The 27,779-nt window shown below is 43.7% G+C and overlaps 1 protein-coding gene across 1 annotated transcript; it reads left to right on the plus strand.

The window, feature by feature from the left end:
• Window positions 1–10,591: 10,591 nt before the first annotated feature.
• LOC109197408 (trace amine-associated receptor 13c-like) lies at window positions 10,592–11,816 on the plus strand. Its single transcript, XM_019352392.1, has 3 exons — window positions 10,592–10,770; window positions 11,006–11,280; window positions 11,437–11,816. Exons 1-3 carry the CDS (start codon window positions 10,592–10,594, stop codon window positions 11,814–11,816), a joined length of 834 nt encoding a protein of 277 aa, XP_019207937.1.
• Window positions 11,817–27,779: the final 15,963 nt, after the last annotated feature.

Here is a 27,779-nt window from a genome sequence, read left to right on the forward strand (position 1 = left end):
CAAGGACTGCAGTTCCAAAGAGCAATAACATGGCAGATAAAGAGACAGCAGCAAAGTCCTGAGCAAAGAGACCCAGCAAGTAGCAGCAGTGTGGACAAACAGCATCAGAGAAGAAGAGCAAACCCATCATCCTGACTGGATGAATGGCACTGTGTTTCCAACAAGCTGCAAATTCACTGTGCTTGTGAAAAGAACTTTTGAGGAGAACTGAGGAGACTGTTGGAGGTTGACATTTGCCACCTTTGGAGAAAATGGCAAGAAGAGACAGTGGAACACAGGACAAAGCTGAAGAAGAACTGCCGGCTATTGGACTGTTGAAGTGGGAGAGGACAACAGAGTGAGAGGAGGTAAGAACACAGAGGAATGCTGTTGTTTAATGTGGGAAATCAAATTTGGGTTAGCAAACCTGGGGAAAAGAAAACTGACTGCTTAAGTTGGAAAATTGAGAAAGAGTCTGAAACACTGCAAGAAGAAACGTATACAAAATCACACATACAAGCAGAATATGCATTAACCCTACTAACACAAACACAAGAGAGCCCATGAAGAGTAGACAACATCTTAAGCATGTGAGTCTGTTTATCATCTTGTCCAAGTCACCTCGTGTGATGCAAAGACCAGTGGACTCATAGCACATCAGTTAAAAAATGATCAATTAATAGCAGAGAAGTGTGTAGGAAAGGCAGCTTTAAGAACATGCCCTGCTGGAGATGCAGCTCCAGAGACATTGATTAAACCTGCCTAATAACACAAACACACATGCAATGAAAATCAGCTTGTTTTTTCTCATCAGTGTTAAAATAGTGTCAATTTAGCAGACACTTGTTATCAAATGCTGAATTTATCCAATGCTGACAGTTAACTCTCTAGGTTGCAGGACAACAGTTTAACTTGTGGGGGAAAAAAAGATTCTGGTTTGACCAACCAGTGATCAGACAATAAATTTAGTTGTTAATATAGTAAATTGGGACTGCCTGACTGATGCAGCACAAGTAATTTACTGTATGGGGGAAATTCTATTTTTGTGATAATATTTTGAACATGCATTTCTGTTGTCCTGTCAACTTAGTGGGTTAATAGCTGATATGCAAATTAGTTGGTTGTTCTTAGATTAATGAAAGGTGATTGAATTTTAGTACGAGTGAATGGGATGTGTTGGAATGGACACTCTAAAACACTGAGTTTCCTGTTGTGATGTGCGAGTGAATCCTGCACCCAGATACACAACTCTGAATACATAAGAACAAACTTCTTTTGTGAAATGCATGACAACATGTCACATGTTTTATGATGACGGGGAAAGAGAAAAACTGAATAAGATGGGTCTGTGGCCTAAATGAGTGAAGAGAACAGACATAGGGATTAAATTCATAGCTAATGAGACATGAGGCTTATGTTGTGTGTTGTGCGGCTGATGGTTGGGTTGGAGTTTATCTAGCTGATGATTTTTCTTTTGTTGTGAAGTTGAGCCTGCCAATTAGTATGATGGTATGATAAACCATGCTAATGGTATGATTTACCCTCCTGAGATGAGGAGCATGTGTCATGACTTAACAAGGCCTTTTTATTTTGATACTTTCACAGGGCACTTAAAGTTTTGTTTGATAATCTCGTTTGAAGCAGATCTGCACGATTAGAACAGAAGCGCTATACAACGCGTCGTCGAGAAAATTGTTGCAAGTGAGTTTCTCCACATTAAAATGGGCTCAGGAGAAAGTCACTTATCTGGGACAATTAGAAAATAAGTTCCTGTCCAAAAGGATTCAACGAGGAAATCCTGTCTAAATTCTTCTTTTTCTTTTTGAATGACGTCATTTTGCTGAGAGTGGAAACTAAATGCGACGATAGGTTCCACTATCAGCAAAGAAAGAATGAATGAATGAGTGGAAGAGAAAAAAACTGACTGACTGGTAAAAGCTGACAAAAGCTGACAAGACTTTACTGATGTAACACGACTGTGTGAAGTTAACCCCCACCTGACAAAAGGGTGGATGAATTTATGCGTTTCTCTTTATTGGAGCAGAAAGATGACAACAACATTTGAGGTTGCGTGAGCTTTGGCCATACCGATTTAACCTTTTAAATGCCACTTTCTGTGTCTGTGCATCTATCAGGGGTGTTATTCACTACCTTGTGTTGCTCACAGAGGTAACTGTGAGAAAGTGTGTATACACCTGCGTAGCGCTAACTTGTCTACAGCATTACAGTTCTTCACGTGAGTTGATCATGTGATTTTTACCAGGATAGCTGGTTGATGTTTTTCTACTACAGGATTTCTGGGTTCATGTGTGAAGAAAACTGTGTTTACAGGTTATGAGTTGGTGATGCTGTTACACTGTGTTGTTGGGGAAATGTGAAGGTTACTTTGACGATGTGAATAACATGCGAGACATTCCCTGTGTTGAAACTAGTGTCACTTCTTTCCACAGCTATGGATGGCTAACTTTATGGTCTTTTTATAGCACCTCTGGAACCTGTCAATTTGTGCCTGACCACCAGGATTGTCCATGTGTGTTGCTAATGTTTGTTTTTCTAAGAGTGCATGCAGAGGATTCAGCAGAGACGGACAAGTAACATGAGAACGCAAATAAGAGATGCAATGTTTATGGAATAGTTTAATATGGGGCTCATTAGCTGGCCACTACTGAGCTCCTAGTGTTAAATACATGGAGTGACTTTGCTTAAGGGAAGTCACCGATTACATTAATGTTAACTGAGTACATGGGATGATCCATGTCTGAGGCAAATTATGGCAACAATTGTATTTTTCTAATTTGAGAAGACCTGCACATGATACTTGTCCTGCTGATGCTGAGTGCTTTATTGCTCTTATGATACAATTGTTTACAAGTTTGAAGTTTGATTTTACTTCCAGACCTTGTTTTCCAGGCCATGATGGTGTGTATGATGGTTCCAGACAGAGCCAGGTTTTAAGCAAACTTATTATGCAAAACACACTAACATCTTTTATTGCAGGGTTACGGAGCTACTCCAGAGGAGATGCCCTGATGTTGCCTGGGACGTGATCTAGCTAACCTTTTTCTTTAGGACAGGAATCTAGGTTTGATGAGTTGACTCATGGGATTGTCCATGCGTCAAGAGGAGGGGTCCAGAATTACATGAAACTATGTTTTCTATGTTTTCTAAACTATGTTTTTTATGATTTTTGTGTGATTTGTGTGACTAACAGTTCATTCACGGGTAAACCTATGCAAAGTGGTGCATCCATGTTCAGATGAAGCTTTGATGGTCCATAAATGAAGCTCACTGAACTAAAGAATGTGGTTTGATGATGGTTTACATGCTTTCCAGATATAAGTTTTTCCTCCTAGCAAGGAAATACAGGTGCAGCAGTCAGAGTATTGCTGAAAGGAATCTCCTGAGAAATCTTTAGAGGCCCAGTGACAAGCAAACCCATTCCAGGCATAGCTGACAGCCCAGGCAGTGGTTGAGGTCAAAGGTCGAGCTGTTTGGGGCCCATCATGAGATCAGATTCCTGAGCCACAGCAAGGACCATGAAGCTGCGTTGGAATGAGAGCTGTGCCAAGGGGGGCTTTCCAGAGGCCAACAGAGGAGATTGTGGACAACAGACGGGCACCTGAAGGATGAGGGGAGCATGCCAAGCTCCACCAACAGAGCAGGGGGAGTCCAAGAATGACATCATGATTCTGTGAAAAGCACAGGAACCAGAAGCTATGGTGGTGATGACAGCAGTTTCCTATGAACATCACCTAATGCTGTGTCACTGTACTATGCATACGATGGCACACTGAAGGCTGCTGGGATCATAACAGCAGTAAGATAACTGGATCCAGCACCCTTTCCACAGAGGGTTTTCCTGCAGAGGATGGACAATGGAGGAGTCATAAATATCCCCCACAGGACAGAGGCCATAAAACTAGAGTGCTGAAGAGGTCTGCAGCTTTCACGATAGCTGAGACCCATGTTGACAAACAACAAACTCAACTGGTATGTCTGAATGTCTATTCTACATACATTTGGACTCTGGTCCTATGGACAGTGATGGAAACAACTGGAAGAGACATTTATGACGCCCTGCAGAACTTAAACCACTCTGCAGAGAGACGTGTGATTTACATGTCTTGCGGAGGAGCACCACCAAGCTGGAGTGTTTTTGAAAATGTTAATTTCTCTTTTGACCATTAACAATTCATTTGTTCACTTGTTTGTTTGTTTTTTGTTTTTTTTTGTCTGTCCCATTTGGTTCTTTAGCTGTCAGAATTGTTGTCTGAAGACCAACAAGGATACCAAATGGATTTATTTTGCCAAATGGATCATCATGGCATTGCCGTATTGGTCCATTTGATCAAACTTCGTTGTTATTATTTATTTTATTTTCAGTTGTTACAGATGGGACAGACATGACTGGGGGATAGGAAAGGCAGAAAGAAAGAGAGGAAGGAAAAGAAAAACAGAAGGGAAAAGGGACAGTGAGAAAGGGCACTTACAAAGAGAAAGAGAAAAAAAAATCTCCTGGATCACCTGTTGAGAGAAAAAGAAGAGAAGACAAGCAAAAAAAACCAAACAAAAACAAAGCAACATACTAAACACAACACCATCACGTTAATCTAGCTAAGTGTGAACAGCAGTAAATACTAAATATTGAAAGTTGTTGTGCAGCACGCAGGACAAACAGCGCACAATGTGCTTTGAAGTAGCAGCTAAGAAAGGTGTAGTTTATGTCTACGAACAGTGAACACCCGTGTGCACACCTGTGTGGATCAACGCGCTTGTATACAAAAGGTTTCCCCATGTAACGGTCTGCTAGAGGGTGTGGAGGCCCATAGCCCCGTCCCCCAGGGCATGAAGCAGGCATGGAGGAGATCCAGGCTCCAGACATCCAGAGGCCCCAGAGTGCGAGAGCCCAAGGAGTACCACTGGAGGGGCATCCGTGCCACCTTCCTGGGAAGGGCTGAGGAGATCCCCAGACGAGGGGGTCACCCAGTAGCCACGGAGCAGAAGCCAGAGGGGGCTGCACTGGCGTGCCCGCCGGCTCTGCCGGCAGCCAGCTGTGCCAGAGTGAACCAAGTTGCAGGCCCCGAGGCCGGAGGCCCGAGGGCCCCCTTTGCCCCGGAAGAGGCCTGACCAAGCGACAGGCACCAGGCCCCGCCAAGTAGCCACCAGGAGTGAGCTGGTGCATACCTGAGCGCCCAGCCCTGGACACCAAGAACCACCAATGCACCAACCCCTGAGGGCATCAGTTACCAGCAGGGAGTGTGGTGAGGGGAGATAGGCCTCCACACTTGGAGGGCCTGGGAGTACCCAGGGAGGTGGAGTCTAAGACCCGACCTGACATATAGACACAGACAAACAGGCACACACAGACATAAACATGCTTTTCCACCCTCATGCACACATATACAAACACTCAGCACTCACCCAACGTAGGGATAGACATACATAGACATGTACACACAATCATACTCCCCAAACATACTCTATGCCCCGGGTCCAGGTACCCTCGCCCCCAGAGGGGGAAACGGCACCCAGACCCAAGAGATGTGACCCTTTCCCCCGGGATGGAGGCAAGCAGACCGCCCCAGGCTCCGCAGCAGCAGGGAGGCCAATCAGACAGCCAACACCTCCTCCCAGCCCCCCGCCCCGATGGCTAGTAGAGAACGGGGGTGTGTGAAGACCCCATACCTCCCTCCTCCCGCTCATGTGTAGTGTTGCTGCGTGTTGTTCTAAAGTACATTTAAAACAAGGGAGGGCATGGTGCTGCTGCCAGAGAGCAGCAGGTGTTAGCACGACCCCTCCCGAGAACCCTCAATGTCTACATGGATTTAAAATTGAGAGGTGGGCACCGGCGCCAGAGGTAGGGTTGAATACACAGACCGTCCTCTGGACGCCGTTAACGTGGTCACCCTCAAGGCCCTATATATATATATGTGTGTGTGTGTTATGAGAGTGTGAATAATGTGGATGTCTAAGTTGTGAAATAAAATTGAGGCACAGGTGGCCAGAAGGGGACAGAGGGGGGGGAATGCCTCCCCTGCACCCTGGTGACACACCCGCATCCCAAGGCCCTACCTGTGTGGGTGGGTGTGGTGGAGCGGGAAGAGGGAGGCAGCCGTGGATGTGGAGGAAAAGAAGGGAGGGGCAAGATGCCCCTCCTTAGGGCCAGCTCCCCCGCTGACCCCAGTAGGCACCCCCGTCCTCTAGTACACACCAAGGCAAGGGAGCCCAGGCCCATCCAGACCGGGGCCTATGGCAGCAGCACCGCCATCACTTGTAGGATGCAGTTTACCATTGAATGAGATCAATGAGAACTTGGATAACTGCTAATATATTTGTTAAACTGTGTGTTTACAGTAATTTAGGGTGATTTGACATATGCTGAGTATAGAAATGTTTGCGTTGACACTGTCAGACATGACGTGATCATAACTGGGTACTTTTCTAGCATAATTGTCAAAAGGGGGGAAATGTTAGATTTGTATTGTGACCAAAGGGACAATGTCACCCAGGATTACAGGTCTGTGTTGCTGACTCCCCACGTCATGAAGGTCGTAGAAAGACTCATCTTGGACCAGCTCCGACCACATCAGGATCCCCTACAGTTTGCTTACCAGCCCCGCCTTGGAGCTGAGGACGCCATCATCTACCTGCTCAATCTTGTCTACACCCATCTGGAAAAGCTGGCGAGCACTGTGAGGGTCATGTTTTTTCTACTTTTCCAGTACATTCAACACCATCAAGCCTGGGTGATAAACTGACAGCGATGCAGGTGGATGCTTCTCTGGTGTCCTAGATTGTTGATTACCTGACAGGAAGACCACAATATGTGCGTCTCCAACATTGTGTGTCTGACAAGGTGATCAGCAACACAGGGGCACCACTAGGGACCATCCTCTCCCCCTTCCTCTTCACCATCTACATCACAGACTTCAGCCACTGCACAGAGACCTGCCACCTTCAGAAGTTTTCTGATGACTCTGTGGTTGGATGGTAAATGGCCTGCATTTGTATAGCGCTTTACTCAGTCCCTAAGGACCCCAAAGCGCTTTACACTACATTCAGTCATTCACGCACTGGCAATGGCAAGCTACGTTGTAGCCACAGCTGCCCTGGGGCGCACTGACAGAGGCGAGGCAAAAAAAGCACACTGGCGCCACTGGGCCCTCTGACCACCACCAGTAGGAAACATGGGGTTAGTATCTTGCCCAAGGATATTTGGCATGCAGCCAGGAGGCAGCCTGGGATCGAACCACCGACCTTCTGATTAGTGGCTGACCTGCTCTACCACCTGAGCTACAGCCACCCATATCACCCATGCATCAGCAAGGGTGAGTACCAGGCTGTGGTTGAATCCTTTGTCACATCGTCCAAGCAGAATCATCTGCAGCTCAATGTGGCAAAGACCAAGGAATTAATTGTTGACTTTAGGAAGACCAGAAAGCCCTTGACCGCTGTTTCAATCCAGGGAGTCAAAGTGGATGTTAGATTTGTATTGTGATTGTCATTTATGCTTAGAAATATCTACTTATATATTCTTAGAGTTTTATAATTAGGTGTAGATTGGTAGAGGTTTGATCCTTAATAGTCTGCAAGCTTTGTGTGCATTCCAGAGCTCTCTGACTTTCACACCCACATTTTAGGAGTATGGGAGAGGTCGTACCTTGTCTTATTGTTTTATGGTAGGATAAACTGTTTTAGTCTAAGTGCCTTTTGTTTAGATGGACGGCTCTGGGGAGTCTTCCTGGGGTCACAGTTTGACCCCCACACACAGAAACACACACACACACACACAGACACACACACACACACACACACACACACCCTTTTTGCACAAGGTATTCTTTGTTCACATGCATACCTATGTAAGATGTCATATGTTAATGAACCTATGCATATTCATGTAACCACAATAAAAGAGCAGTGTTACGGGGGAGCGGACGAGAGCAACTGGGGTCAAGCGAAGGAATGGCGCTTGTCCAGTTCTCTCTCTTGCACGTAAAACATAAAGAATGTTGCCTACTCGTGTCTTGCTTGCTGTGTAATTACATTGCCTTCAACGTTCCAGCGAATAGGGTTAAGCTATTAACCTATCAGTGGACATTGTGGAGGACTATTAATACCTTGGAGTATACATAGACAATAAACTGGACTGGGTTAAAAATGCCACTAAACTTTACAGGAAAGGCCAGAATTGTCTCTCTTTTCTGAGGCGGTTGTTGTCTTTTAACATCTGTTGGACAATGCTTAGGATTTTCTATGAGTCTGTTGTGGCCAGTGCTATCCTTTATGCTGTTGCATGCTGGGGGAGCAGGATGAGGGTCGCAGATGCCAACAGACTCAATAAACTGATCCTCAAAACCACTAATGAGAAGCAGATATTGTCTAAGATAATCACAATGCTGGATAATACCTCCCACCCACTCCATGATGCGTTGGCTAGTTACAGGATCACGTTCAGTGAGAGACTGAGATTACCAAAAAGCACCACTGAACGACACAGGAAATCATTCCTGCTGGTGGCCATCTCCCTGTACAACTCCTCCATCTAATATACTGTAAACACTGCAATAGTTAGACCCTTTTTGCACATGCTTTTTCTACTCTGTAATATTCTTGTTAATGTTCTAGAAATTTATATATAAAGACCTCTGTCAATTCTTGATATTTATAATTGAGTGATTTGTATATATTAGTGATATTTCGTCACTCCCGATCACTTTCTCCAATATGCCTTTTGGCCTTCGAAACACCCCTGCCACATTCCAGCACCTTATGCAAATGGTCTTAGGCGGTGTCAAAAATTGTGAAGTGTACTTAGATGACATTGTAGCCTATTCAGACACCTGGTCAGAACACCTTGAAACACTGAAATATCTGAACAGTTAAGAGGCATCCCTTACCCTAAATCTTGCCAAATGTGAGTTTGGTTAAGCCACTGTGACTTATCTGGGGAAGCAGGTGGGTCAGGGTCAGGTGCGCCCCCTCCTGGTCAAAATTCAGGCTATCCTAGATTTCCCTGTGCTTCGCACCAGGCATGAGCTTCGCCGTTTCCTCGGAATGGCCGGCTATTATTGCACCTCTCACCAGTCTTACTAGTGTGTCAAAACCATTTGTGTGGCCAAAATGCTTTTCAGTCTGCCAAAGCTCTCCTCTGCACCACACCAGTTCCTACCGCTTCTGGTTTTACACGTCCTTTTAAACTTTACCTCACAAAAGATCCCATTGAGTTGACTGCTGTCATTTGGTTCTATATAAATAAAACTGAACTGGTATAGAACTGAATTAACTTTGCCTCTAAACCGCTCAACCTGCTGTTCCCCTTATGTAATAATTTCTAATCTTGTCCATCCTGATGATACCCATTGAAATCTTACTATCTTCAGGTCTGCCACCTTTGTGTTTTTGTCAGTGGCACTGTTTCCAATCAATCATAGCATACATCAAAGCAGATCGTATTACCATCTTGTAAACCTTCGCTTCTGCCGCTGTCCTACTGTCACAAATTACCCCTGACATTCATCTCTACCTACTCCACCCTGCATGCACTCTTTAGAGCTGGTTTAGTGCTACCAGCTCTAAACCTGAACTAGGTTCTTCAGGAAAAACGTCTTTAATAACAAATTCTTTAGCCAAAACAGTCTTAGTCCTAGCCTTACAGCTGTGACCACCAACAAAACCCCTATAGTTTTTGGCTATTTTCAGCAGTTTTTGAAGAAGCTCCAAGAAGGAGAATCAACAAAGGCCACACTAAATAAGGAGAGAAAACACAGAAAAGAGCAAATCTAAAGCACACATTAAATCTAAAATGAAGCCAAATGTAGTTCCGACAGGAAGTTAATCACCCGCACCCAAGGAAAGCTATAAGAATAAGATACTGTACACAACTGCAGTTGTGTACAGTATCTTATTCTTATTGTTATCCTATTCCAGTCTTTCTCTAATTCTGCCCACTTTCTGCTGTAATAAAACAAATTTCCCACATGTGGGACTGATAAAGCTTATCTTATCTTATCTTATCTTATCTTACCTTATCTTATCTTATTTCGCTGTGCAAAAAACTGCACAATGACAATAAAAAGCTCTAAGTCTCTCTAAGTTGAAGTCTCTTATCAATTGATTCAGAATTCCATTTCTGATTACTGATTCTGGCACAACGCTGTAGATAGTAAAATTAAAAACTCTATCGGTCTTTTAAAAATATCTGAATTATTGTGGTGATTGAAATCTCTCTGCTAAGTCAGTTTTACACATATGTTACAATAGCATCATATGACACTGTATGATGGGAATGTTGTTGCAACAACAACACTATCTTGATTATATATATAAAACTAACATCAGCATTGAGGAATTATTACATTTTTCTAGGCAAAAATTCTGAACTTTGGTCATTAAAACCAGAATAAATAAATATTAATTCTGATAACTATGTTTGGATGAGAAACTAGGGCTTCAGTGAATGAGTGAGTGAAAAGTAAAAGAGGTTGTGTGGACAAAAGGAGGGAGGATATCATTCTCCAGGGAGCCCAAGAGTGGATGGGAGGTATGGTAGAAGGAGATAAATTTGCTGTATGACAGAAAGTTCAGTTCAGACAGCTGCAGGAACCTGACGATGGAAATCCAGATGCATCTAGAGGCAGAGTTCTGTTTTCCAGAGCTACTGAACAGTTCCTGCAGGAAGCCGACACTTCACTGGTCCAAAACGGTGCTCCTGAACGTTGGGCTTTCGTTCATCTCTGTGATCACTGCTGCTCTTAATCTGCTCATCATCATCTCAGTCTCCCACTTCAGGCAGAGATTAACCTCTCAGATGAAACTAAAGTTCAACTTTTAGAAAACAAAGTTACATTGACATCATATTCTTCAGTAATGTTTGAATTATGTCAAGATGAATGTCCTGTGTGTACTTAATCATAACTGTATAGTTTTATTTCCTTAATTGCACATTGCCTCAGCAATGGAACATCTTCACTGAAGACATTTGACATGATTAATGTGTAATTTATAATTTTCTGTCTCCCTGCAGGCAGCTCCACACTCCCAGTAACATCCTCCTCCTCTCTCTGGCTGTCTCTGACTTTTTTGTGGGTTTTCTGTTGATGCCGGTAGAAATCTTCCGAAGCACGGCCTGCTGGGTATTTGGTGATCTCATGTGCTCACTTTATATTTATCTGAGCGGCATTCTTATGAACGCTTCTTTTGAAATTATTGTTTTTATATCAGTTGACCGCTATGTGGCTATCTGTGACCCTCTGCATTACCCCACCAGAATCACTGTGGCAAGAGTCAAACTTAGTGTTTGTCTGTGTTGGTTTTATGCTATTTTCTACATGAGTCTTTACACAAAGGATGTCTTGATAAAGCCAGGCAGGTATGCTTCCTGCTATGGAGAGTGTGTGTTTGTTATTGAAGATATAACTGGCACTGTTGACCTTGTTTTATGTTTTTTTGTTCCAGTTATTATCATCATTGTTCTGTATACAAGAGTATTTGTGGTGGCTGTGTCTCAGGCTCGTGCCATGCGCTCTCATGTTACAGCTGTCACACTTGAGCGTTCACTGAATCAGACAAACAAATCTGAGTTGAAAGCAGCCAGGAACCTTGGAGTTCTTGTAATTGTGTTTCTAGCAAGTATTTGCCCATTTTACTTCTACTCTCTTGTTGATGGCAGTGTGCTCAATGCTTCATCTGCAACTTTTTTGATCATTGTTTATTTTAACTCTTTTTTAAACCCATTGATCTATACCCTGTTTTACCCCTGGTTTAGAAATGCTGTTAAACTCATCATCACTCTGCAGATATTCAAGCATAACAGTAGTGAAGCCAACATACTATAGAGACAATGTGGAGGAACTTGACTGAAATCTGCAGAAAGATTTTTTTCAGTAAATTGATGTGTCCAAAATCTGGAAATATAAAAATGTTTTTTAATATGATGAACATATAGATGTGTCAGTTTCCAGTAAGAAATGAAAGTTGTTTAAATGGTTAGGTAAACATGAAGAGTATTCATCTTATGTAACTTTCTGTTTTAAAGAAATAATGAAATCACCTTTTACTGTGTTGCTTAAACAGACAATGAATTCTGACTGCCTTGTCTTTTCACCTCTTCAACTGTCTTTTGTCTTTAACATCACAAACATTTTGTGATAGTAGACAAGAAGACCATCATGTTAACATACTAATAATTATTTTAACATGTAATTTCTAAAAAACATTTTGAATTATGTATTTAGCCACTCATGTTGATCAGCCTTCTTTTCAGATTTAGGAATCTCTCTTCAATATGGAGGGCCAGGAGTAACAAAATCAGTGAATTAAATATGCCATTAAATAATTAATTAAATGTTTCATTAATTAATTCAAATTGGAATGAATTAATTAAATAAATTTTTCGATAAGTAATTAAATACCCATTCATTTCATTTAAAACATTTAATAAATTATTTATTTGAAATGTTAATTAATTATTGATACATTCATTAATTATTTAATTATGTATTTATTTAATTCATTTTGGCACTTCTGCCCCTACGTTTGTCTTTAAGAATTTATTCTATCAGTCAGCGTCAATCTTCAAACTCAGGGGGCGGGGTTAATGCTAATCAAGTCAAAATCATTGCTTTGGCCTGGTTGCCATTCTTTTAGTGGGCGTTTCTCAGCTCAAACAATGGACATGTGGAAACTAACTGAATTGTACTTTGAAAATCCCTGTTTGTGTCTCACCAAATACACTTTTTATTTTTTTACCCGAGAATGTAGTGGTTTAATCTTCAGATATCTGGTTGGTTTGTCAAGATAGAGGCTATTTGCTCTGGAATCACTGATCCTAACACTGGGACCAGGGTAACACACAAAGCTGGATATCAGCTCTCTGAGTTAACCCAGGGTTTCCCTGCGCGGTCACATGAAAGTCAGCAGCATCAAACTAATGGACATCTACAAATCGAATTCACTGGTCATGTGTTCTTTTACAGAAAATGATCCTTATTACTGCCAACTATTCCAGAGATGTGAAAATCTACAGCATAAAGAACATAAAAATATACCAGTCAAACACAATACTGTTGTAAAACAGATGAACGCTTCAGTTTTTTGCAGATCGAAGTGGAATGAATGTGAGTGGTTGAACAATCGCATGCTGTGTGTTCTGTGTTATTTGCATTTCCATCACTGTTAAAAATTCAGCAGCAGATTCGAATCAAGTATAATAACATTTATAGGCTACATTTAATAAATGACCAAATACAGGCATGTTCCTGTGACAATGCACCACACTGTTTGCTGATTTATAATCAAAACGATCAAACCTGCTCTGACAGTTTGCATTTTTATTCCCTCAGCTGCAGATTTGCTGCTGTTTAAAAGTTTGAGCGCAAATATTAGATATAAAAACAAATGTCAAACATGGGTTCAGTCTACATCAGTGTTGCCAACTTAGCGACTTAGCTGCTGTCAGAGCGGGAAATGTTCACCCCTACGCGTCCAATCACCCATGAGCAAAGCCACTGCTCCAACCCTGCGTTGGGAGCAGGGTAAATGTACATTTTTCTTTGTCTAAAATAAATCAATGCACTAAAATATATAATTCTAATGACACAGTCACTAACTACTTCGTCCACTCTCTGTGTCCATCTCTGTGATATAAGCTAAACATCTAGCAAGCTAGCTCATCATCTCTCAGTCTAAACTGTACACTCAAAATACAGAAAAGAGTGGGAATCAAACCCTGAATTTAAGGGGCGGTTGAAGTGGTTTATTGAAGCTTTTGCAAAATCAATGAATGCAGAGCAGTGAAACAAACCACGTGCATACTGCCTGTATTGCAAGGCTAATTTCTATGTCAAACTGAGTGATGTGAAAAAACACATGATAACACAAAAACATACTCAAAAGGAAAAGCCTTATAACAGTTCCACCCAAAACAAGTTGCCGTTTATGATTTAAAAAAACTGACTCGGCAAAAAAGGCAGAGGCCACTATAGCATTAGCTATCGCTGAACACTGTTCCATGCTGGCATGTGATCATATTGGAGAGGGATGTAGAGCTGCTTTCTCAGACTCCACTGCTGCTAGCCATTTCAAAAAGCACGGGATAAAGTGCACAGAAATGATTAATGATTAAATTGTGGCGGACCACCAGATGGCTCCACTCACACCCAAGTTGAAGGGAAGAGCTGGGTGGAGATTTTGGCGCTTACTGTATCTTAAGTTCTGAGAGACAGTGTGTGAATAAACAGTTGGAGTGAGACACAGGGACCTCTCGTGTCGTTATTTCTTACCTCCACATTGGTGACCCCAGTAGCGAACATGCTAAGGCTCGACGACGAAGCCAGCTCCGGCCTGGAAGCATCGGCTGCCGCCGGATTTGCACCTCCGCTGATGGCTGCGTTTGCTGTGGCGCTTAAATTGCCGGATTTTTGGCTTCACGATCCCCCTTCATGGTTCGTGCACGTAGAAGCTCAGTTTGCTCTTCGTGGAGTTTCAGCCGACGATACTAAATACCACCATGTGGTGGCTTCTCTTGACCCGCTGTCAACCCGCCGCGTGATGACTCTCCTCCGGGACCCTCCAGCCCAAGGGAAGTACACCGCTCTCAAGGCGCTGCTGCTCCCTCGCGGGCCTGGGCGACGGCACCGCCCTCGAGCTCATGGAGAGCATGCTGTCCTTGCTGGGCGCGGATGATGGAGGATTTCTCTTCACCCACCTCTTTCTCCGACAGTTGCCGGCTCCAGTGCGCGCTGGCCTTGCCAACTCCCCGCTATTGGCCACGAAGGATTACCGCTCTCTGGCGGAAGAGGCAGATCGCATCCTCCTTGCTACCAGGAGTTTCGGCGTCCAGGCGGTTGTTCAGGACTCACCAGCGTTTTCCCCTGCCTCCTCACCGATGCTCCAGGGACCCTCCGACTCGTCCACGGTGGCCGGAATCGCTGCGCGGCAGCACCGCGGAAAAGGGCTTTGCTTTTATCACCAGCGTTTTGGAGCGAAGGCCCGGCGCTGTCTCCCGCCTTGCAGTTTCCAGACCCAGGGAAACGGGCATGTCAGCGCTCGGTAGCAGCCGCGACCGCTGGCAACAAGGAAAGGCTGCTTTTCTTAGAGGACTCACGCTCGGGGAGGCGTTTCCTGGTGGACTCCGGCTCACAGAAGAGCCTTCTTCCCCCGGCTGGCTCGGACAGGCTAGCTGAGGGCTGCGGGCCATTGCTAACAGCGGCTAATGGCTCTCCCATCAAAACCTTCGGTGAAAGGTTGGTGACTGTTTGCTTTCATGACCGTGACTTTTAGTGGAACTTTGTTGTTGCTGCTAGCTCTGTGCCTATAATTGGCGCTGATTTTCTTTGTGCTCACGGACTGCTGGTTGATGTTGCTAACAGACGTTTAATTGATGCTGTGTCATTTTCCTCATTACCCTGTTTTACTCGGGGTGCTCAGCCCGTGGTGCATGCTAACTCAGTGGATTCGGGTGACGTTTTTCAATGTTTGCTTTCTGAGTTTCCCTCACTCACTGTCCCCACTTTCTCGAGCACTGTGACGAAGCATGGGGTGGAGCATTACATAACTACAGTAGGGCCCCCGGTTTTCGCGCGCACGCGCGCGTCGCCTCGACCCTGCTAAACTGGCTGTCGCTCGGGAAGAATTTGCCACCATGGAGTGCCTGGGCATCGTGCAGCGTTCGAATAGTGCCTGGGCTTCTCCTTTACACATGGTGCCTAAATCTGATGGTCGGTGGCGACCTTGTGGGGATTTCCGCCGTCTTAATAACGTCACGGAGAACGACCGTTATCCCATTCCCCACATCCAAGATTTTTCCGCCCATCTTGCAGGGACCTCGGTTTTTTCGAAGATCGATTTGGTACGGGGATATCATCAGGTTCCCGTGCGCGCGGAGGACGTCCCCAAAACCGCCGTTATTACACCTTTCGGCCTTTTCGAGTTTCTGCGCATGCCGTTTGGCCTGAAAGGTGCTGCCCAAACCTTCCAGCGGTTGATGGACTCTGTCTTGCGCGGGCTGCCCTTTGTTTTTGTATATCTTGATGATATACTGGTAGCCAGCAGCTCGAATGAGCAGCACCTGTTCCATCTGCGTCAGGTTTTTCAGCGTTTGACGGAGCATGGACTGATTATTAATCCGTCTAAATGCCAGTTTGGGTTGCCCGTTCTCGATTTTCTTGGGCACCGCATTTCCGCTGAGGGCGCGGTTCCGTTGCCTGACAAAGTCCGAGCTGTTTCGGAATTTCCGCGTCCTGCAAACGTTAAAGCACTGCAGGAATTTTTGGGGATGGTGAATTTTTACAATCGTTTTCTCCCCAGGGCGGCACATCTGCTGAAGCCCCTTTATGGGGCGTTAAAAGGTAAGAAGGCTAATGACGCCGTCGACTGGTGTCCAGAAAGCATCCAAGCATTTTCTGATGCTAAGTCAGCGTTAGCTAATGCTGCCCTTCTGGCCCACCCGTCCCCCTCAGCGCCGATTGCGTTGACCACCGATGCGTCGTACATAGCGGTGGGTGCGGTGCTGGAACAGCGAATCTCGGGTGTCTGGCAACCGCTCGCCTTTTTCAGCCGTACGCTGCGTGACAGCGAACGCAATTACAGCGTTTTTGACAGGGAGCTACTCGCGCTCCACCTGGCGACTCGCCATTTCCGTTTTTTTCTCGAGGGTCGTCACTTTACCGCATACGTGGACCACAAACCCTTGACGTTTGCCATGTCCAAGGTTTCTGATCCATGGAGTGCACGCCAGCAGCGCCAGTTGGCAGCCATTTCTGAGTTCACAACAGACATTCGGCACGTGGCTGGTAAATCCAATCATGTGGCTGACTGTTTGTCCCGTGCGCTGGTTTCTCCTGTCTTTCTCGGCATAGACTACTCCGCCATGGCTGCCGATCAGAGCGGTGACCCGGACATCCTCGAGCTTAAATCCACCCAGACGGGCCTCATACTGGAGGACAGACCCATGCAGGACGGTGGTCCTTTCCTGGTCTGTGACGTTTCCACCGGCCGCCCTCGCCCAGTGGTTCCCGTTTCCTGGCGTCGTCGGGTTTTTGACTCGGTACATGCTCTCTCTCATCCGGGGGTCCGGGCCTCTGTTAAACTGGTCAGCTCTAAATTTGTTTGGCCACGCCTTCGCAAATCAGTTAAGGAATGGGCGTCGGCGTGCATTCCCTGCCAGCGTGCGAAGGTTCATAAACACATCAAGGCGCCTCTGGAGCAGTTCTTTATACCCGGCAAACGTTTCGATCATGTGCATGTCGATCTGGTGGGTCCTCTGCCGCCGTCACAAGGTTTTACGCACCTTTTGACAGTTGTTGACCGGACCACCAGGTGGCCGGAGGCAGTCCCCCTGGCATCCACTACTGCAGCAGTGGTGGCCAGGGCATTTTTGTCAACCTGGGTCTCGCGTTTCGGCCCGCCCGCGGACATTACGTCAGACAGAGGCCCCCAGTTCATTTCCGAGCTTTGGTCGGCCATGGCTGATGGACTGGGGGCTAAAGTCCACCGCACAACCGCATACAACCCGCAAGCTAATGGATGTGTGAACGGTTCCACCGGTCGCTTAAGGCTGCTTTTCGTGCCTCCTTACAAGGTGGCAATTGGGTTGACCGCCTCCCGTGGGTTTTGCTTGGGCTGCGCTGTGCGGTTAAGGAGGATCTCGGCGCTTCCCCAGCTGAGCTCGTGTTTGGTCAGCCCCTCCGCGTGCCTGGAGAATTCTTGCCGGAGAACCCTCCCCCCTGCTTCGATCCATCAGTGGTATCGCTCAACCCACTTTTGCGCTCGCTTCGGGTTCCTGGTCCTGTGCACCATTGCGTGCCTGACACTTTTGTTCCAAAGACTTTAGAGACTGCTAAGTTTGTTTTTGTCAGGCACGATGCCCACAAGACACCGCTGCGGCCGCTGTATGACGGCCCATTCAGGGTTATCGAACCGGGCCAGAAACATTTTGTTTTGGATTTTGGGGGTCGAAGGGAGACTGTGTGTGTTGACAGACTCTGGTTTCCCCCACAGGACTACCCCCGGACCACCAACGTTTGAGCCTCCTTCTGCCTTTCCTGCTCGCCTTCACCAGCCTCGTTCACAGGATGGACCTTCCTCTGCCTGTTCTCTCCCTCCCAGGTTCAGTCGTTCGGGTCGTTTGCTTAGGCCCAGGGTCCTGGACTGAATAGAGACCTAACTGTGTGTTCAAGGGGGGGTATGTGTGGCGGACCACCAGATGGCTCCACTCACACCCAAGTTGAAGGGAAGAGCTGGGTGGAGATTTTGGCGCTTACTGTATCTTAAGTTCTGAGAGACAGTGTGTGAATAAACAGTTGGAGTGAGACACAGGGACCTCTCGTGTCGTTATTTCTTACCTCCACAAAATGACATTTATCGTCTCCAATGGAGAGCAGTCACTCTGAGAGAAACACAAGCTCCAGCAGCTCTGCACTCAGGAAACAAACTACATTTACTTATTTTGTGCAGAATATTGCGCCTTTATTATGTTATATGGAACAGCAGCTGCCCACTTAAACTGTGACTACCACCAGGTAACGCGTGCGTGTTTCCTGAATCAGCAGCAGGTGTTAAACAGCTGATAGGTGAACAGGATGTATGCAGGTACACTGAAGGTCTGTCGAGCTGATCCATGGTGTGGAGGAAAATGTCGGCTCATTATTTATGTTACAGAAACACAGAAACACGAAACCAGGTAGAATTTTAATTAAAGTTATTTCATTGTTGCCCAAAGATAATATTTATGCCTGTATGCATTTGTAGGAGCTAGAGGATGGAGACGTTTTTTGTTGAGGTCTTTAATCTTGTTAAACCGCATGATGACACACTAACAGAAAGAAATAACCATTCGGTGAAAATGAAAATCTGGGGATGCAACATCTGGAACACAGAGAGTGGAATATGTAAACAAATCTAACTGGTTAATGTAAAAAACAGTTAACCTGGAACACTGGGGCTGTGAGCTCGGTACACTCTGTAAGCTGACTGTTAGCGAAGCTAGCGACATCTCCGAAAACATTGGAGCACTTTTGCAAACATGTTCTATGTTGATAACCTGACCAGATATGTGAAGATTATGTCACTACATTCTCAGCTAAAACATTATTAAAAGTGTAGTTGGTGTAAAAGTTTATTGCTGCTTGTGATTAGAAATGCATTCTGGGACACCCGGCTGGCCCAAGTCCATACTAACACCAGTTCATAGCAATCGATTATGTTATCTTTATATAAGATAACATGACATTTGGGTGTTTAGGAAGAGGGGGATGTTTTAGGAGTGATGGCGAGAGAGAGAGAGAGACTTTGACTTTTCACACAATTTTATTTACACCACATTAAACAAACAAAAAACACAAAAAAGTAACACAAAAAAGTAACACAAAAATGCTACCAGATGATGAGTAACATTCATTGTACACTAACCATTAACTAAGGTACCCAGCACACACCCAGCACAAGAGTTAAGAACAAGTGTCCGATCTGCTCCTACTGAACACAAAACCCGTCCAATCCCCCACATAGTTTCAAAGGAGTCCAGATTATTAGTCAGAGAGTAAAAAGCATGCTCTACTCTCAGATGGGATGCCAACAATCCCTTTAAACTCTACACAACATCAGTCCAACCCTGACCTAGCATCTGGTTCTTCCTAGTCTTCCATATTGCCAGCTTGGCTGTACCAAACAAAAAATTAATCAGAATCAAGGTCCGTCTTTTCTTCACTGAATACTTAGGTTCAAAAACAAACAAAGGTACAGAGAATGTCTCCCCCAGAGATTCCACCCACTCCTGCAACAAAGAAAACAAACCCACTAGCCGCGGACAACAGACCACTAAGTGCTCCAGCGTTTCCCTTTCTGAACAAAATGGACAACCCTCCCCAGTGCTTGGGTCCAGGTGGGCTTTGTGTCTGTTCATGGCTATTGCTCCATGTACAATACTCCACTGGAGGTCAGCCATCCATTTTTCAACAGGAGGCTTATACAGGACCCTCCACCTGCCTTTAGGGGTAGAATCTGAACCAAAAAACTCAGTCCATTTTGACTCCCTGATTCCAACCAGAGAGCGGAAATTCAGCACCTTAACACAGCTAAAAAATAGCTGCTTCTTCCCACAAGATCTGAAAACATCTAGCACTGGTGTTCCCAGGGAGAGAAGTAGGCCACTCCCCTCAGGCTGCTCCTCAAAGGCAGGACTGACCATCAATGACGGAAAAACATATTCACTGTCATCAGCCCATTGATCAGCTAGGACACGGTCTCCAGCAAAGTCTCTCAGGGATGGCGACAGAGATTGCCAAATTTCCTCCATAATTCTCCCCAGCACTCTGGAAGACTTAATGCCTGTGGCACCATCAAGTGCACCCATTGACATCCTTGTAGGATGACCCAATTTGATAATGCCAGCCTCCACAAACTTGCTCCTTATCGTAGCAGAAGAAAACATAGTGCCAGGAAAAAAGTCATTAAAAACCAGCGGCTCCTTAAACAGCCACATCCCAGGTAACATTCATTGTACACTAACCATTAACTAAGGTCAATGGGGTCAGGAGTACGTGCGACCTTCAGTGTCCGCCAGGCGTTAACCACAGAGCTGTAAAATGGTACAAGTCCAGACAGATCCACTTGATCCAATTTCAGAAGAAAGAATTGTTTATCCAATCCAAGCCGGCCCGCTCTCCTAAGAAGCAAGTGAGTAGAAGTCAGCCAGCCATAACCACAGCCATATAGCAGCTTCTGTGCCATCTATAGTCTAAAGGTTGCAGTTCTGGACAAAACATCTATTAGGCCTTGTCCCCCCTCTGCCACAGAAAGATACAGGGCTGCCGCATGAAGCCAATGCTGACCCGACCAGACAAACTTCACCAGAAGCCACTGCACCTCTTTCCAGAAGCACGGGTGGTGGCACTAAAACAAGTAATCTGTGCCATAAAGACGAGGCAACTAGATTATTTGCTATTAGAACTCTTCCTCGTTAGGACAGGTAGGGGAGCAACCGGTTCCATTTAGACAACTTTGCCTCCACCTTTTCCCACACTCCTTCCCAGTTCTGCTTCACAAAGTCATCACTCCCCAAGTAAACGTCAAGAGTTTTAATACCCCTTTGACCCCATCAAAGGTTCCCAAGAAGTTTGGGAATACTCGCCAAATTTCACTGCCCCACCAAACAGGCCTCACTCTTATCCCAATTAACCCTGGCTGAAGAAGCATTTTCATATAAAACCAGACATTCCTTTAATTCCTGCACATCCCTTTGATTCTAATAAAAACATTAACATCATCAGCATATGCTCACACAACAAGAGGAGGGCTCTGAGCCAGATCTGGCAAAGAGAAACCCCTCAACTTCCTCCTCAATCTACAGAGAAAAGGCTCAATAGCAATGCTATAGAGCTGTCCAGAGATAGGGCAACCCTGTCTAATTCCTCTCCTAACTGGCACAGGGCAACTCAACCCTCCTCCCACCTTCACAACACAGCAAGCATCACTATACAACAGCTTCATCCATGTCAGAAACCCCTGCCCAACACCAAAGGTCTTCAAGGTGGAAAAAAGAAAAGCATGGTCCACACGGTCAAAAGCCTTCTCCTGATCAATAGATACGATGCCAACTTTAGCATTGTACACTTTACAAATATCAAATATATCTCTCATTAAAAATAAGTTATCAATCATAGACCTATCTGGAATACAGTAAGATTGATCTACATCAATCAACAGTTCAATGACCATTTTCAGTCTGTTTGATAAAACCTTGGAAAGAATCTTGTAGTCTGCACATAAAAGGGCCACTGGTCTCCAATTTTTAAGAAGGGTTAAATCCCCCTTTTTTGGTATGAGAGAAATAACTGCATGCCTGCAGGAAGCTGGAAGTATCCCTTCTGTAAAACATTCCTTAAACACGTCCAGTAGGTCCCGACCTGGAAGACTCCAGAAGTGCTTAAAAAAGTCTGATGGTAAACCATCTATTCCTGGAGCTTTGCCTGAAGCCATCTGAGACACCGCCACAGACAGCTCATCCAAAGTTATATCCCTGTTTAAGATGTCCCGATCCCCTGGACTCAGCTGAGGAAGCCCCTGCAGAAGTTCCGAAGCAGAGTCCACATCACAGTTATCCACTCTAAACAAGTCTGTGTAAAAGTCCACCGTATGCCTTCTCCTCTCAGCTAGATCTGTGCTCACCTTTCCATCCGAAAGCGGAAGACACACCATTTGCTTTCTCTGGACCACAGATTTCCCCAAATTAAAAAAAAAAAATGTGGTTGGAGCGTCCATGTCCTGGAGTCTGGTGAAGCGTGCTTGAACAAAAGCTCCTTTAGCTCTCTCATGTAGAAAGTGATTAAGCTCTTGTCTTTTAGAATTTAAACAGTCATTATACTGCTGATCTAACTGCGAACCAGAGACATTCTCCATATGTGTTATGTCTTTTTCTAGCTCCTGCACCGTTCTCATGATATTGGCTGTCAAATTAAAACCATATTGCTGACAAAACACCCGAATTTGGGCCTTTCCTACCTCCCACCATTGAGTAAGGGAATTAAAATCATCCTTCCTTGATCTCCAGTAATCCCAAAAAAACCTAACGTTTTCACAGAAAATCCAATCATGCTGTAGGAGCCATTTTTGGGTTAATACCTTATGTTGCCGCTAAGGCATTGTTTACAGTAAAGCCATCTTGTGTCTGCTGTACTCAACGACACACACTGGAGGAGTGTCAACAGTTTCAGCGGAAGAAGCACAGAGACAAAATGCTTTTTCTAAAGGAGAAAGGGCTGTGTTTTGGTTGCTTAGGTGCTGGGCACATAAGTAAGGACTGTGCTAAGTGTTTGACATGTAGGACATGTGGTAAAGGTCATCCCACTGTCCTCCATATTGATAACAATGGTTTAAGTCCAGAATCCCAGAAGCCCTCCTCTTCAAAGAATGTAACTCCTATGAAAACTTGTGGTCATACAGGGGCCGGAAGAGACAGCAGTTTGCTTACCATTCCATTTACAGTCTGTTAAAGGTAGTCATGTCATACAGACATATGCTATTTTAGATCCTGGCAGTTCAGTTAGCTTTTGTTCAGAGCACCTCATGCAAAAGCTAAATCTTGTGGGCAAAAGAACTCACTTTCTATTACAAACGATGAGTCAAGAAAAGGTCGTCTCTGCCCACTCACTTACTGGTCTTGAAGTTTCTGGTTTGGGCAGCAATGCCTTCTATGAACTTTAAAATTAAAATAAAACTGGAAATTTAAAATTGCTTTTTGTTGTATTTAAAAAAAGAAGAGGAGAAAATAAACTTCAACTTCAACTGTGGAAATCATTACCTCAGTATTTGGCTTGTGGCTCAAAATAATTTAACTTAATAACATTAACTTCAGTAGTTCATTTATTGATTTTATTATATATTTTTCTTAAATTCATATTTAATAAGAACCATAATATCATACATCTAATATTTACAGGTCTAGTTCACATAATAATGCAAAAAAATGTTAGAGGTCCCCTGTAACAGTTCCTTAGTAAAACAGCAAATGATACTGGCTGATATGATTCTGTAAAAAAACTGGATGACATTGTAACTTGATTCTTGTGTTATTAATGTTATTGTATTCAGAATTGCCAGCAGAGACATTTTAAACTGCAGGAATGGGATTCACTGAGCGTTTAAAGGATGCAAAGTCTGTCAGTCATCTCTGTTACCTATGACGGAGAATCTACAAGAAAATTTGGTTGTGGTTTGCTGTACCTATGGCCCACAGACGACTGTGTATGTTCTGAACTTGAGTGACATCACATTTAATAGGTTGAAAACAATATTTCTTGTCACCATTTCTGTCACCCACTTCAGGCAAAGATTGTCTTTCCTTTTCCCCCCCTCTTTTTGTAAAGTACTAATAATAGTCTACATTGTATTTGAAATGTAACATTTTCATGGTCTATGCTGAACCATAGACTTGTGTGACAGTAATTTTGTCACAACTTCATTTTGTAACAGTGAATAAAAACTAAATACATTCAGGGCTTTGTACCCTCTACTTTCCAGGACATTGTACACTCTTGCCCTGTGTCCCCCAGTCAATACTTGAACACTGAAACTGACTAAAGACATTAATAATTTTAAATATTAACCTATTTATGAACTTCCTTAATTGACAAGCGTACTCAACTACATTATCATCATCAAAATCGTGTCTTGTTGTGTCGTGTCACTAATAATAAAAAGAAACAGTGAAAAGAAAAGATGTAACTGAGAGTGCAAACTTTGGTGAAAGCAGCTCACTCTCTGGGCAGTATTTACTTTTGAGGGAATATTGTATTTTCTATATATTAATTTTGTTATGGTTCCTCCATCCTCCTTGGCTTCTACTCCCAGTTTTGCCTTTATCTGTCTCTTCCTTGTTTATCTCCTTTCTTGTCTCTCTGTGCTCATTTGTCTCTGTCAGTGTTTGTGGGCGGGACGTATTGTAGGTTCCCGCCCCTGATTGAATGCATCAGCTCATTTGGAAGCCACAACGTAAGGTAGGGGCTGAGGCTCAGTTTTCACTAGATTGGTGAACTAAACAGTTATTTAAAACCCTTGCCCAGCAGGTGCAAGTGTTGTGCTGTGTGTTTTTTTCTCTGCATCTTCCTTTGAGGATTTTTGGCCCCTCTGGTTCCAGTGCACAGCCTCCTGGATATCTTCCCCTGGTGTGGTTAGCCTAACCCTAAGTGTTAGAGTTTTAAAAAACAAAACACTAAAGCTATTCTGTTATACCTGTATGCAAAAAAAAAAAATACACTGCACCTGAAATATGTCATAGTTCAGCAATACTGATCAATTTAATAAACTTAAACCTACACCATCCTCCCTATTCTGGTTTACTAGAAAGCTGATACTAGAAAGTAATATAAAATGAATTCTAGCAAAGCTTATCAAGCTTAAATGTGCTGCTGTTGTTTATCTGCTGTTTTCCTCTTTCTGGCGCAAAGTGGGCGATAAACAAACAAGAGAGATGGGACTTGTGACAGAAAAGTCGATCAGCTGATCATTGATCAGTTTCATGATTGAAGTAGCAACAGGAGAGGGAGGGGGAGAGAATGAGAGAAGAAGAGGCAGCTGACAGCGTAAAGACACAGAATAACTCCAACTTTGTGTGGTTTTTTTTCATTCTAGCTGAAGAGCAGGACAAATCACGTTCGTTTTGACCTCAGTTCAATTCAATTCAATTTTATTTATATAGCGCCAAATCACAACAAAAGTCACCTCAAGGCGCTTTATATTGTACAGCAGATAGCACAATAATAACCAGCACCTCAATACGGATGTATTGTAATTGGTCCGGCCCAGAATCGATCATGACCAATTGGCCAATCCACCACCTTTCATTGTTTATACCGTTACAAAAAAGCAATAATAATAATAATAATAACAATAATAATATTTATAAACATGAATACGAAAAATCACCATTGGTGGCCGATGGCCAGTCGAGCTCCATATATCAGCTGTTACGCTTAACATGGAAATACTTTACAAACATTCACAGATGAACTTACACACTTGATTTACTTCTCTGGGATAGCTTTCTCCAAGATGAAATGCTGGTTTGGAAGCATGTAGCGAGGCTCAAAATGCTTTCAGTGTAAAGTAACTCGAGACCGTCCACAGGTCACACCACAGCCGCTCTATCATGTGAGGCATACTGCTCCGACGTGTTATGGTCATGAGCTGGGTTATGCCATGTCGCAAGTTTTGTGGTGTGCTTTTGTGATACTTAATGGATCAGATTACATTTTTTATTTCTCTCCGTTATCTGATCCAGTAATTTAGGTCAGTACTGGACAGATACCGATATGTAATATCGGATCGGTTTATCCCAACATACCGAATGACTGGAAACCGTTCCTCTCTGGACCCACTCCCTGGAGCACAATGCCCCTAATTCACCTTGTAATGTAGGTAGTTTTTCCACTGTAAATAAATGCACTGAATTATGTTTATGTGGATATATACATGCATAGCATTCATTTTCTTTTAGTAAGTTTGTTTAAATGTTCAATAATTAATATGTAGGGAAAAAAGTTTTTAATTACCTGTTATTTTGTTTTTAAAAAAACTTAAATTATACTTATTCAGGAACATTGTACATGTTTATAAATTATGTATGTAAACAGTCATAACTTTTTGGTATACTGTTATTGTAACATAAAGTCATATGTTTAATCAACTATATTAATCAACTACACACAAAGTATCCCATGCCAACATGTTCTTGTCATTCTGAAAGCCTGATGCCATTCTTAAACAGCATTATTATCACTTTCACCTTCAAATGTCTGTCTTCCTTCTCTCACCCCAACCGGTCGCAGCAGACGGCCGGTTTCTTCCTGTTAAACGCGAGTTTTTGTATACATAACATAAGCATCAATTACACAGTAAATACAGATTAATTGTGCCATAAGTCAAAGACTGTATTGATTGCCTGTGTGTATTCAGCTTATCTCGATTAGGTGCTGCATAAAATATTCATCTTAATTCTTACATAAGTACTGATTGTAAAAGGAGAACAGCGTCATTTGGATGGCTGATTTGTAAATGACTGTTTTTAGGCCCAAGTTTGTAATTTTGATGTTAAAATGTAAATCTTCTGGTTTTAATTGTGATAAATATATTTGGATGGGAGACCAAAAGTGAAAAGTACAAGAGGTTGTGTGGACAAAAACAGGGAGGATATCAGTCTCCAGGGAGCACAACAGTGGATGGGAGGTATGGTAGAAGGAGATAAATTTGCTGTATGACAGAAAGTTCAGTTCAGACAGCTGCAGGAACCTGACGATGGAGATCCAGATGCATCCAGAGGCAGAGCTCTGTTTTCCAGAGCTACTGAACAGTTCCTGCTGGAAGCCGACACTTCACTGGTCCACAACGGTGCTCCTGAACTTTGGGCTTTCGTTCATCTCTGTGATCACTGCTGCTCTTAATCTGTTCATCATCATCTCAGTCTCCCACTTCAGGCAGAGATTAACTTCTCAGATGAAACTAAAGTTCAACTTTTAGAAAATCAAGTTTAGTAATTAGTTAGTAAATTAGTTAAGTAATTAATAAATTATGTCAAGATGAATGTCCTGTGTGTACCTCATCCTGACTCTATAGTTTTTAGTTGCTTAATTGCACCATGCCTCTGTAATGGAACATTTTCACTGAAGATATTTTGACATGACTAATGTGTAATTTATAATTTTCTGTCTCCCTGCAGGCAGCTCCACACTCCCAGTAACATCCTCCTACTCTCTCTGGCTGTCTCTGACTTTTTTGTCTGTTTTTTATTATTGCCGGTAGAGATCTTCAAACCCTGCTGGGTATTTGGTGATCTCATGTGTTCACTTTATACTTATGTGAGCTGCATTCTTATGAACGCTTCATTTGAAATGATTATTCTCATATCAGTTGACCGCTATGTGGCTATTTGTGACCCTCTGCATTACCCCACCAGAATCACTGTGCCTAGAGTCAAATTCAGTGTTTTTCTGTGTTGGTTTTATGCTATTTTGTACAACATCCTCTATACAAAGCAGGCCCTGATAAACCCAGGCAGGTATGGTTCCTGCTATGGAGAGTGTGTTTTTGTTGTTGATGATATTACTGGAACTGTTGACTTTGTTGTATCTCTTATAGTTCCAGTTACCATCATCGTAGTTCTGTATACAAGAGTGTTTGTGGTGGCTGTGTCTCAGGCCCGTGCCATGCGCTCTCATGTTACAGCACTCACACTTCAGCGTCCACTGAATCAAGCAAACAAATCTGAGCTGAAAGCAGCCAGGAACCTTGGGATTCTGGTAGTTGTG

Source organism: Oreochromis niloticus, linkage group LG16 (genome assembly GCF_001858045.2).
Source record: "Oreochromis niloticus isolate F11D_XX linkage group LG16, O_niloticus_UMD_NMBU, whole genome shotgun sequence".
Lineage (NCBI taxonomy): Eukaryota > Metazoa > Chordata > Actinopteri > Cichliformes > Cichlidae > Oreochromis > Oreochromis niloticus.

Bases quoted from the DNA above. Each gene is read 5' to 3' on its own strand.
- LOC109197408 (XM_019352392.1), top strand. From the start codon at position 10,592: ATGGAAATCCAGATGCATCTAGAGGCAGAGTTCTGTTTTCCAGAGCTA. The intron at 10,771-11,005 runs GCAGAGATTAAC...GTCTCCCTGCAG, and splicing joins ATCTCAGTCTCCCACTTCAG to GCAGCTCCACACTCCCAGTA. The intron at 11,281-11,436 runs GTCTGTGTTGGT...TTTTTGTTCCAG, and splicing joins AAGAGTCAAACTTAGTGTTT to TTATTATCATCATTGTTCTG.